Below are 12,976 nucleotides of genomic sequence, written 5' to 3' on the forward strand. Positions count from 1 at the left end.
CACTTTGCTATAATGTGCTCTTCTGACCTCCTTGTTTTCTGTAGTAAAAGAAGAGAGAGCAGCAACAGAAGGCATTGAAAATCCAGCTTTTAACATCAGCAGCACAGATCTTTCAGCATATCAGACTTCAGAAGAGGAAGTTATTAGACTTGACAAGTGGCATAGCACCCTTGCAGCTCACCAACAAAAACTGAGGCTGCGAGCCCATGCTGAACCAAGAGGTGAGGCATCAAACTGGATTACCCTCAAACGGAGTGACAGTGGTTGCGTTCCTCCTCTAACCTGCACACTCCACTGGGTGTTCCCATCTGGACACGTCCAAACAACCGCCCCTGAAAGCCCAAAATACTGCTGAAAACATCAGGTGACCACATGTTTAAGGACCCGTGTTCTGTCTTCATGCTCAACAGGCTACTCTTAATGGGGATGCAGGTTGCATGGTGCTCCCTGTCAGCAGTTGGGAGTGCAGGGAGACAGTTCTTTTTGCAGCAAGTCCTGTTAATTTGTACCAGGTTGGATTTTGGAGGCACTGCAGCACACAGATGCTGCTCCCTTGCTGGCTCCCAAGCACTGAGTAGTTTTAAACAGCTTTCAGATCCGTGATTGATTATTGTCCTCAGATCTCCCATATGCCCTCAGTCAATTAGCATATTGCCTCTGCTTCATTATATTTTTTCAGCCACTTGTGCTTGGATATTTTTCGCAGAGAGTCCTGCTCACACATCTTGTCCAGGGGAGTGATCATATACAACCTGTGTTTTTTAAGCTCAGCCTTGATACAGCATCCAAAAGAGATACTGCCTTGCAAAACAATCTGTTTATCTAGTTCAAACTGTAAAGATCTTCGCTGATGCCTCACTTTCCCTATCACAGAGATTTGGTGTCTTTTAACCTATTGTTTAATTACTCCATTTTGAATTATTAGTACTGAATGTTATGACAAATGGTTATTTTTACTTAGTAATATCACAGAATCACAGAATTTTCTAGCTTGGAAGAGACCTCAAGATCATCAAGTCCAACCTCTGACCTAACACTAACAGTCCCCACTAAACCATATCCCTAAGCTCTACATCTAAACGTCTTTTAAAGACCTCCAGGGATGGTGACTCCACCACTTCCCTGGGCAGCCCGTTCCAGTGTCTAACAACCCTTTCAGTAAAGAAGTTCTTCCTAACATCCAACCTAAAACTCCCCTGGCGCAACTTAAGCCCATTCCCCCTCGTCCTGTCACCAGGCACATGGGAGAACAGACCAACCCCCACCTCGCTACAGCCTCCCTTGAGGTACCTGTAGAGAGCGATAAGGTCACCCCTGAGCCTCCTTTTCTCCAGGCTGAACAAGCCCAGCTCCCTCAGCCGCTCCTCGTAAGACTTGTTCTCCAGGCCCCTCACCAGCTTCGTAGCCCTTCTCTGGACTCATATATGATGAGGAAAATAAGATTTTGAAGGCATCTTATGAGATATATGGGGAAAATCTAAGCTAAGATTTAAAGTAAGAGCAAGAGTGCTTGAAGTCAGACTCAATCTTCCCTAAATACCCACTGAAAACACCACTGTATTGGACTGTGTGATCTCATCATCTTCAAGTGGACTGGGAGCATCCATGAATATGTTAATGTGCATCCAAAGCCTGATTTCTGCAAAGGAACCAGAGTAAATGGTATGGCTTTGAAATGTCCTGCTCACCTAGCATTTCCCGTTACACTCCCAAGCAGCAATGCTCCTTGCTGAGTACTTTTGAATAACCAGCCTGGGTATTTAAATGCATAAACACAGGCTCATGAGCTGAACTTTAGGCATTTGCTTTTAAAACTCTGAACTTTGTTGTGTCCCGTGTATCCTCACAGGACTGGAGAGCCCATGGCTTCTGATGGCCTCTTGCAAAATTAGGTTTGGCTTTCCATTTAGCCTTCATGTGACTACATATTGCCACATGGAGCAGAAATTTTCTGTCTTTCCTTTGCAGCCTGTCAGAACAGTGATTAAGCAGACAAAGGGATTGATTGTTTTTTAATGAAATATTCTATCTGGAAAAAATGAAGTTGGAGACTATCCGTGCTTTCAGTCACTTCTTCAGAAATTCATGAATAATTCCTTCAAGAAAGGAACATATTTTTTTTTTTTTTTTAAAACCTGAAATATGTTCTTAAATATTTTTGATTTTTCATCTACAGTAGTATTTTGTTTAACAAAATAAAACAAACAAACAAAAAAACTAACTGAACACATTTGTGAAAGGAGCAGAAATGTTACATTTTGCCTGGAATGCAACACGTTAATGTTCAGCTAAGTGTTATCATAGTGAAAAGAGTTGATTTTTTTTTTTTTTTTTTTTTTCCCCAGTACTGTCTATCCCTCCTCAGCCTTCTGTTCATCCAGTTAACCAAAAGACCAGATATTCACATAGCTCTGCCTCTAAGTCACGCAGCTATTAAAAAAAACAATCATCCATTTATACCATCATAAAAAAGTCTAGATTGGATGAGACCTCTAGAGATCATGTGGTCCAATCTTGCATTAAATTATTCGTAGTCTAACTTATGTCAGGACTTGTTTGGCAGTCACAGGGGCCAGTTCAAACTTTTCAAGGACTGCTAATAAAACAACAGCTTCAAGCCTGTCCAGAAACCTGGGGAAAATTGAGCTAAATCTCCTGGTACCTCTGGAGCTAATTTTCCCCATCCCCAAGTGTAATAATACTTCATTAAAGAGGGAAAGGGAAAAGCCAAATACATAGACATAGCATTACATGATTGTAGCAGTAACTGATAGTATTTCACAGTCTGAAGTGAAGACTTAGGTTATGAATAGTTTGTCCCTTCTTGCATCAGTGCCCTTCTTGTGGTTTGGGTCCACCAGAGCCCAGGGAACCAGTTCCTTCATCCTACCTCTTTGCTTTGCCCCATCCTCATAGCTGTTTTTATTTCTGCTTGCAGCAAAAATGCATGTGAAAACTATCCCCATCTTCTAGTGTGGGGCAAACTCAATCAGTTTCCTTTCTTCTGCCATTAGATCTCAGGAGACACTGTGAAGTTAACAAGAGATGTTTTAAGATTAAAGTCTTTGCCCCATCTCCGCTGCTTCCTAGGAGGCAAGGCTTAACCCCACACTGGAAGCTCCTGTCCTAGGTGAGGGTTGCCACATGTATAGGCAAGGCTTGTTACCTCAAACTTTATGCCTGTAAAGTGACAGACTTTTCTCCACTTCATGCCAGGCTTCCTTATCTTAAGGGAAATGCTTGCCAAACACAACAACACAACCTGTGTAAAATAAACATATTTCACCCCCTTCTACTCTTTCCATTCATTTTTCTCCACTTTTCTTCCCCAGATGCCAGTAAGATACACATCCTTTTAGGATTTCCTCCCCTCCACAACCACCAAGTTCTCCTTTACCTCTCAGATACCAGGCTGAGATTAGGTTACTTACTCAGTGTGGAATAGCAACTCTAAAGCTTGGTGTTAAACTGCGGAATGCAAAAGGATTTATAACCTTAAGCACAATTATTTAATCACACCATTTAGCAGATTACAGGCTCAACACACTATATAACCAGGCTGGTTTTTCAGGCTATGTACTTGGAGGCAGGGCATGAAATGGCACTGCCTTTCCATTGTCTTTCCACCCATCACCTGTGTCCTCAAAGATAGCAAATAATAGCTACAGGGCTGCTATAATTCCCTTCACTTTGCAATAGTGTCATAGCCCATTCCTCTGCCAGCAATTGACGGAGGGAAGTCTTCTCTAGAAAAATCTCCTCCTGCTTCTGTGTTGTCTTCTTACACACTTCCATGTTAAGGATACTGCAAGGAAGTGTGAATATTCAGCTTTGTGTTTGAGACAGCCTGAAAACATGTTCCTGGAATTTGGCACACTGTGCAGAATACACAGACTTTTTAGGGATGAAACAGCCCATCATATTGCAGCTTGCTTGCATCTGGTCCCTAAACACCGTCATTCACAGGTGTGTTTGAGCTATATTGACTTTTACATTTCCTTTCCTCAGATAACAGTAGATTATCTGAAAATGAAAGAGTTTGTGAACTGATTTTTGCCTTTGATTACTGTGAAAAAAAAAATACTGAAAATATTTAATTAGAGGCTTTTTCACCTTTCAAACCAGATTGGTGGAGACTGCTCTTGGGACTCAAAGTGCAAGTCTCCTGCTTCCTTTGCTTGTGGGGAAACTGAGGAAGAGCATGATGCAGTCACCCTGCAGGCCTGTGATGGAAATAGAAATAAAACCTCTAATCCTTCTTCCATCACTCTGTCATGCTGTTCTGTGCCTCATACAGTCATATATTCTATGATGGGCCATATTACAAATTTTAACATAATCAGCAGACCATTATTCAGAAATAGGCTGTTGTGTAACATTCTGCTGCCTGCTTTCCATCCTTACTCTTATGTGATGAAGACCTGGTACTGCTGTTATATATGATGGTGACCCAAGGGAGCTGGTTATTTACTCAGATTTATCTCCTGATTATCAGCCAGCTAATTGGTTAGAGTGGGTTCTACCCTATTTTGTCTTTGTGATACTCTGACATTTTCTGATCACTCCTAACCATCATTTTTGTTTCTTTCTCATGAAATTAATGTTGCCTAGCAGTGGTCTTATCTTTGCCAAATTGTGCAATTAATTTTTTTTCCTGAAAATACTCAGTTTCCAACCATCTCTTTGTTCTCCCTTTCACCTCAGCAAGTATTGAATTTGCAAGAATTTTTCGTATTAGCTATCCCAGTGGGAGGTCAAATAGGCAAATTTCCCTGTGAAAAAGGTTTGGGGTCAGGTCACCCAAACCTGGTGGTCACCCAAAACAAGTGAGCTCACTCACCTGATATCAAGGTGAGCTCCTATTGGTTTTTCTCTTATTTCCAGAGGGACTTAAGTCCACAACACTTGGGACAGTTCACATATGTTCAGACTGGCTTGGTAAAGTCTCTGCCCAGCAAAGATCTTCTAGCTAACTGTCTTGACAGAAGTGCCAGACTTCCAGGAATGTGCTGTTTGGCTGAAGGCAGAACACGAGGGCAGTTGCTCAACCTCAGCTGGATGATGTATGTCACAGGCAATTCCTTAACAAAGGGATATACACTTAGCATTTTATCATAGGCCTGTAAAACAAATATAAATATTTTTCACCATTCAGATCCTTGGTTATTGTGATCATATAATAGGCTAGTGGCTTATAGCAGTTTGTACTACTTGGTGCTTGTTATAGCCACAGAATTATACAGGTCTGGTCCAGCTAATCCTGACATAAGTCCTATGGGATGGCACTGTTCACATTTCTACAAGATAAGTAAAATTTTCAGCCCATGCATGGAGAGGGAATATATGTCACAACAAATTAGACTGTGTTCTTTCTGGGGTGTCAGTTACACATGCAAGCTGCAACATCCAGACTTGGGGCTGTCCGAGCATCCTCCCATTGCATGATCTACTTTGTGTCTGGCCCTTTCAGAGCTGGTTGTACAGAGACCTTCAGACACCATGATACTCTATGGCTTTTGCATATAAGATGAAAGAAAAGCTAGTTGTCTTCTGTATCCTGCATACTTGTGCAAAGTCTAGAGGCACTCTGACCCTAAATGTTGATGATTCAAGTTGAATTGTCTCCAGATGACAAGAAGTGTTCATTTTTTCCTATCACCCCCAATACACAAACCTTTTTTCAAAACTAGATTATCTCCTAAAATCAAAAGCTTTGATTAATTCTACCATTTTATCTGCAACAGGCACAGTTAACATCTCGTATCATGCTCCAATAAATTTGCCCACAGAGATTAACAGCATTTAAAAACGGGGGAGGGGGGGTGGGGAAGAAAGCTTGTTCAATTGAAGACTAAAAACTATTCTAATTAGCATAGGTACAGCATGGCATTAACATGGCTGTACTGCTTCTGGGAGCAAATTAGTTTTATATGCAGTGCACCACGTCCTAGCTGTGGAGCTAGGCTGGATGTATCTAACACGGTGCTGCTTGCACTCTATAGGAAACATCCCACTGCAAAATAGAGCTGTTGTACTTCTTATCAAAAGCCAAAGTAGAGAAAAACCTTTGCTTAGGGAAGAGTTATTGCTGAAGGTAGTACAGCTGTGGCAGGGCAAAATAGGACCTTTCCTGCTCAAGCATGTTACTGGGTGAGAACCTCCATCTGGCAATATGCAGACAAACCAGACTTTGGGAAGGAGCCACGTGGGATATCAACTTGATAATAAAAATACAAGCAAGTGAATCAAAATTATTCTGTTAAGAGGACTGGGAGCTGAGGCTTTTTGAACAGAATCTAACTGAATTCTGAAGAGGTATTAGATACCCACTGGAGAGACAGTAAGCACAGATGAAAAAACAGGCAACTGCTAGGAATTCATGTTTATTTGCATGTAAAGAAAATGGGAGCTTGTTACACTGGCATTTGCATTGGACAAAAAAAAATGCATAAAGAATGGAACCAGAAACATGAATTAAAAATATACACTTTTTTTTTTTTTTTTTTTTTTTTTTTTTTTTCTGAAGCAACAACAAAGTTTATATCTAATAATTCAAGTAGTGTGTATGTGGTTCCATGCTTTCTGATTTCAACAGGGACTAGAAATGGAAATGCCAAACCCAGTACGCAGGGCATGATGGATCACCATGTATGCATAGGAATAAAAAGAGTTGTAATTGGAAGTAATTTTGCATTGAATTACACGTGTAATCCATTTGAAATCAGCAGAACTACATAAGGTGTAATGTAGTGTGCAAAATGTGATCCACTGCATGCAATATCAACAACAGGGATACTATACCACTCATCTAAGTAATGTGCTAAAATTGAATTTGTGAAAGGTATGGGGAGAAGAATTGTGAAGAATGGATGCATTTTATAATTGGGAAATACTCTTTTAGAAGGTGAATAAATATATATTTTAAGGCTAATTTATTGTACTTGGGAATTGTTTGCTTTGTAGTAGGGCTGTAGGACCCTCAAACTTCTCACTGCTTTCTGCAGGTTCCCTTGCTGGAACCAGTTTATCCTGCCTGCCTGGTAGCACTCTGTATCCATTTTCCCCATTGATGTGTCATGTTGGCTAATATCATTCCTAAATGAACTCTATCATCATCTGTAAATCTTTATTCATGTCTTCAATTGGCAACATTTCCCCAGGAACAGCAGCAGGTCTCACACTGATGTTCCTTGGCACAGGACTCTGTTGCCTTTATTATGTCTGCATAAAGATAAATGTGGTAAGTCTTCCAGGAGTGGAGTCATGAAAAGAAAGATGAGTGAGATGACTATGGTGTTTTCCAAGTGTTGGGCATTCTGCTCAGGATTGTGAGCAGCCCCTTTGCCAGCATCCTGTCAAAACTGACAAGTGAGTTTATTCAAGACTTGCAATATAAACATCAGACACAGTTATGTGGTTTACCCATTACCTATGGTCTCTACTGAGGACAAGGAAAATTACATTTCAATTTTGAAATTACATTTCAATTACATTTCAATTTTTAAAAATTGAAAAGTCAACTCTTGATGATAGTATCTTAACAAGCTGTGTTTTCAGGATATAATCTACAGTCCAGGCTCTTGCTTCACGGTCTTGAATTTGAGGAGGCCATTAAAGCCCATTTTTTTCATTGAATTCTTCCTAGAACTCATAAAAATCTGAAGTTCTGTGTAAAATTGTCTACCTTCTAATATATTTGGTAATAATCTGCAATGCTTTGCAGGAATCTTATTTTAGATCTGCATCTAGAATAATATAAATAATATCTATACCTAGAGATGACTATTTTAGATATAAATCTGATAAAGTAACTTATGTTATTCAAGCTGTTCGGCTTATATACGTGACCTAGATTGGCTTATATAAATTTCAGTAAAGGCATTTGTAATGGCCACAAGCTGAATTGGAGGTAACTCCACAGAGAATTACTGTTTTTTTTTTTTTTTTTTTTTTTTTTTGGAATTTTGGAATAAAACCTCAAAATGTTTGCTTATAAAAGTTTCAAACTTTGCTTAATTATTTTCCAATTTTAAATCATTTTTAAATAATTCAAGAGCTTTTAAATTCATTTTGTTTTTTCTTCACATCTTCACTCTTTAATTTTTAGAGGGGGCTTCTTTCTTATACTCTCTTATACTGTACTTGATTTTGACTTATTCTTTATACCTTTTTTCTAAAAGTGCAAATAAATGAAGTGAAACAAAGAGAAATATGGGAGATGGGACCCTTCTTTCCTTTTCCTCCTGATTCCAAGCCTTAGCTCTTGTTCGTCAAGTTGAGTTAGGCACCTTTCTTAGAGGGGATTCAGGTTTGACCCCAGGACACTGCTTTGGTTCACACAGCTGCGTATTGTTCTTGTAAAGAAACCAGGAAATATGCAAATACAGAATCTTATACTTCGTCTGCTTAAGGAGGCGCATCTGCATAGCTTCAGCATTGTGTTTCAAGTGCACTTTAGGTTAAGTGGTTTCTCATACTGGAATTCATCTTCCTAAGATTCCCCCAACTTATTCCAAATATTTTTACGAGTTTCCTTATAAACAACCCCACTAATGTTTTGCCAAGTCATTGGTAGAGAGCTCTGTTCACCACGCTGCTACCTGAAAAGGGAGAGCTGAAGCTTATTAAGGCTAGTTCTCTCAGATCATAATCTCAGTACTGTTTTATAACAAAATTTGATCTATGCATAAATTTTTGCTTTTGTCCTAACCATTACTCTGAAAAAAAGGATCTGTGAAAGCTTACTTAAGCTTTTAGTAATCAGCCACCTGGTTATTAGTAATTCCTTTATTTTTACTTTGATTAGGAGAAGCTCAACCACTCCAATGTAGTTTTGTTGTTAAACTTAAAACACAGATCAATAATACAATATGAGGGGCAATGGAATAATTGTCCGTCACTGAAATTTCTTTTTGTACGCTTGATATGTTATTGCTATGGACTATCTGATTTCCTTGCAGGGTAGAAGACCTTGCAGAAATGTAACTTAGTCATGCCATTTCTGTGGTATTCTCAGGGCATAGACTGTATAATTGATTACAGACATCTTAGCTTAAAATCCATCTTAGAGTTTCATACAGTCTTAGTAAAATGTATGTAGTCCCCTGGGCTGCATCCAAGGATTACTGTAATTTTATTAGCAACTCCTCTTCCCATAATTAAACTGTATAAATTCCCACCTGGTCACTGTTGTGCCAACACCTTTCTTTCCAGTTTTGTTTGAATTTATATATTATTATTGTTTTGTTCTTCAGTTCTGATTTCTGAATCAGAATCTGAATCATTGTGTTTTCCATGAGGTAACACAATTTTGAGGGGGTGAATAGGGCTTCAAATTGAGTTATTGGGTTGAGTGAACATCTGGTTCAAAGAAAAGACCCATGTATTCAAAGCTGACTAGCTCTTCACAGGAGCAGATATTCAAAGTAACTTGCTGTCTGAAAGCACTAAGCTGCACATTGCTGTTCAAAATACCTGCAAGCAAGCTCTGTATTAACATTTGCTTTACTGTGTTTATACCATGAAACAGAGTAATGTGAATTCCTTAGTGGACTGTTAATTTACATGTTATACACTTTCAAATATTTCCAAAAGCAAATATGAAATGATTAGTAATCCACTCACATGCTCACAAAATGTTATTAGTAAAATGCTTTGGGCAGTATGTTATGTTGATTAAAATTGATAATTTTGCATTTTAAATCTAAAGTAACTCCCTCTACCCCCTACATACCTGAGGACCAGCCAAGTCCAGAGCTGCATATTCTACCTGGAACTGTGTGGTTCAGTATGTTGAGCTAGGAAGAAACCAAAACAATCCTAAACAACAACAACAAAAAAGTAACAGGACAAGAGCAGTGATCTAAGGTTTGCAGAGATTACTTCTCTTCAGAAAGCCTCTCTTCAAGTCTTCTGTGGTGTTCTGTATTTTAAAATGGCTTGTTCTCTTTAAAATCACCATAAGGAGGTGATTCTGACATTTACTATTCTTTTCTTTCTACCTATGTGGGTTTTAAAGCATGTACATTGCTATGGAGAGATCAAACCTGGTTGTTCTTTTTATTTCTGCACAATTTAGCGTCTCCAGTTGTGTGCGGTTCTCACAGAGCAAAAGCCATAGATGAAGTGTTTTGTACTCACTTCTAAGAAAAGTTCTTTTTTTTTTTTTTTTTTTTAAGAGGACCAAAGAGCAATCTGTTTAATGTTTTTTTGTCAATGTATCTCTTTTTAGACTAATGGTTTCCATGCCTCGTAGACTCAAATATAACATGACACTTCCTCCTAAATGCCAACTATTCTGTCCAGAAGAGTTCTGCAAGTCTGCTCTTCAGAGTTTAATACTAAACCCAAGGGACAAAGAACACGGGGTATTCAAATTCAGTAATAGCTATTGTCGTATTAAAACCATACAGAAGCCCTTTGTGCTGAGTATTGTTTATATGGTTGGAACCTATAACGATTTACATTTATAGCTATGAACTAACTGAATAAAGAGATGCATCATCATTTTCTTCTTTAGTACATGGGTGAATTATTTTACCAACATATGAAAGGGTGTTCATATAACATCACGGTGCTTTGTGCTAGAGAAAAACAATTACAGTGAATAAGGTAGAATAGCTCTGTTATTGCAGTACATAAGACTTTGATTACATACTGCCAAGATTCATACTAGCCTAGTAGTTGTTGACAGATAAAGTAACAAAAATGAAACTCATTTATTTTTTCTTTATTGAGACCTCAAGGTAAAGCAAATTTTCAGTTCTTGTACTTACTACATTGAAGGAACAGAGACTGATAGTCAAAATGTGCCAGTCCAGAAATATAAATTAAACCTAGTTTCATATCAAAGTTTCATTTAGTCTCTGAAAAGGAGCTGCTGTTTGGATTATTTTTGATCCTAAACCAAATATACTGTAGACTACTATAGTGTGTCTTGGATGAATTAACCCCCTCACACATTTAGTTCTTATGTATTTTCTAGGATATAGATTTGTGCCTGCTCAAGCAATTTTACAATTTGTTATAGACTTAACTCTTTTATTATTTTTCCCCTGTTTAATAATAATTTACTGTGTTTGCAAACTCAATGAATGTAAGAGTGGTTTTAATAGAGTAGCACTTTTTCTGAAGGAAGGACATATTTTGAGAGAAAAAATCTCTCCCTTATCCCCCTTGTGCAAAAAGATTTCTTAAGGCTGATGGTTCCTCCAGGCAGCTAGATGCTGCATTATTCCTCGGTGCTAAAATGAGTGATTTTATCCCATCAAAATCTTGGGTTAGCTACCTAGACCAACTGGATATAATTGCTGTTCAAATTAATGAGGCAGTATTCTTGTATCTCCTCTGTAATTAAACACTTCTCTGGTTGAATACTGTATTAAAGATGCACCAGACATTGAAACCTCAGTGGTGAAATTTAAAATTGCTGAAATTGGAGGGGTCAGCTGTGAAACACAAATTTGTCTGTAGCATGGGTAATTCATTTATAAAATGTGTTTCAAGAATAATTTGGCTTATGTTGGGGATATTGGATATTTATAATTTTTTCTTATCATTCAGTCATCTAAACTTGAGAATTTTTCTCATTAGTTCCCAAGTAAAAGTAACATAAAGTGCACTTGTTTCCAGAACTACCTTTTCTGACCTTTCACAAGATGATAATTGCAGTACTAGTAGGCTTAGAAGCTTGTTAAAAAATTAAGCTTATAAAGTAGCAAAAAATGCCCCTGTGCTTGCTGGTGTCAATTTCAAAATTAACATTTTGGTTCATGTGCTTCTAATAATCACTGACCCTTACTTCATGTGCTTTCCACAGGAAATGAATACAGCAGAAATTACTTTGACCTGCTGATGGATGAGGAAATAAACCCAAGGCAGTGTGGGATGGAGGTCAGTGAAGAAGGTGAGGCAGAATTAAGTATGTAATTTTGGTGTCAGAATATTCTTTTCCATTCATGAAAATTAGGTGACAAAGATCACATATGCAGTTGCATTTAAATATTGAGGTTTACAAATTAAATTATAAGTCTTACCTGCTCTGCACATGATAGGCAGTATACATAGTCTTTGATCAAGGACAGTGAGTTAATGGCTGGTAAAACTGAGGCTGTGCTGTATTCACTCAGCTTATAATAGCAATAACAATGAAGCACACTCCAAGAAAACTGTCTACCCTGTGTTCTCTTTAATTAACCTAGTTAGTCCAGCTTTTTTGCATCCCAAAGTCCTTGTTTGAGAACAATTTTGTCATTAAGCTGAAAGTCTGCTTGCCTAGCAGAAGAGAAACCCCAGGGTCCATAACATTTCTCAGAATAACAGGAGCCCTCTTTTAGTTTTCTTTTCACCAGTTTAGCCAAGATATTCAGCTTTGTTCTGTGGGTACAAGGAGTAGGAGGGTGTGACTCTGCGGTACTGGGAGAACAGAAGTTATGCATAGGTATGAGAGAGATTAACCAGGAGGTATTGTCTTTTGCTTTGAGCTGAGGAAATTCTCATTTGCTTTTAGATAAAAAGGGTGGGGATGTGCCTGCCTGAATTTGCATGGACTTAAGTAAGAACATCATCATGGTAATGAAGTTCTTAGCTGTGCACTGAATGTTTTGGCCCAGCTCATGTTAAAAAACCTGATAGCACACAAGACAGATTTCCACATTGTTACCTTCCTGGCAATTCACTTTTTCAAACCTTGTGATTATTTCTACTGCAGAACCTCTCTGGAGACACAGCTGTAGCCAAATGCAGAAAAATGGTGTAGGTCTGAAAATTTGTCTACTGCAATATCTCAAAATAGTTCACTCTGGAACTCATGACATATTTATTTTGAATAGATATCAAGATTTTAATTTTTGAGAGAAAAACATGTGACTGAGAAAAAAATCAGGCTCTAGTACACATCAGTAACTTGAATTTCTATGTATGGGTGAAGAAAAGATGATGGTTTTAGGTTTATCAAGGGAAAATCACATAAAACTGT

The 12,976-nt window shown here is 38.3% G+C and overlaps 1 protein-coding gene across 1 annotated transcript in view; it reads left to right on the top strand.

Annotated features, from left to right (window-relative positions):
- Nucleotides 1–12,976, top strand: part of OFCC1 (orofacial cleft 1 candidate 1) — a 193,761-nt gene that overhangs the window by 24,053 nt on the left and 156,732 nt on the right. Inside the window, exons 6-7 of the mRNA XM_035319098.1 lie at nt 45–221; nt 11,819–11,905. Coding sequence (XP_035174989.1) covers nt 45–221; nt 11,819–11,905 — 264 coding nt within the window. The remainder of the gene's footprint in view (nt 1–44; nt 222–11,818; nt 11,906–12,976) is intronic.

Source organism: Oxyura jamaicensis, chromosome 2 (genome assembly GCF_011077185.1).
Source record: "Oxyura jamaicensis isolate SHBP4307 breed ruddy duck chromosome 2, BPBGC_Ojam_1.0, whole genome shotgun sequence".
Taxonomy (NCBI): domain Eukaryota; kingdom Metazoa; phylum Chordata; class Aves; order Anseriformes; family Anatidae; genus Oxyura; species Oxyura jamaicensis.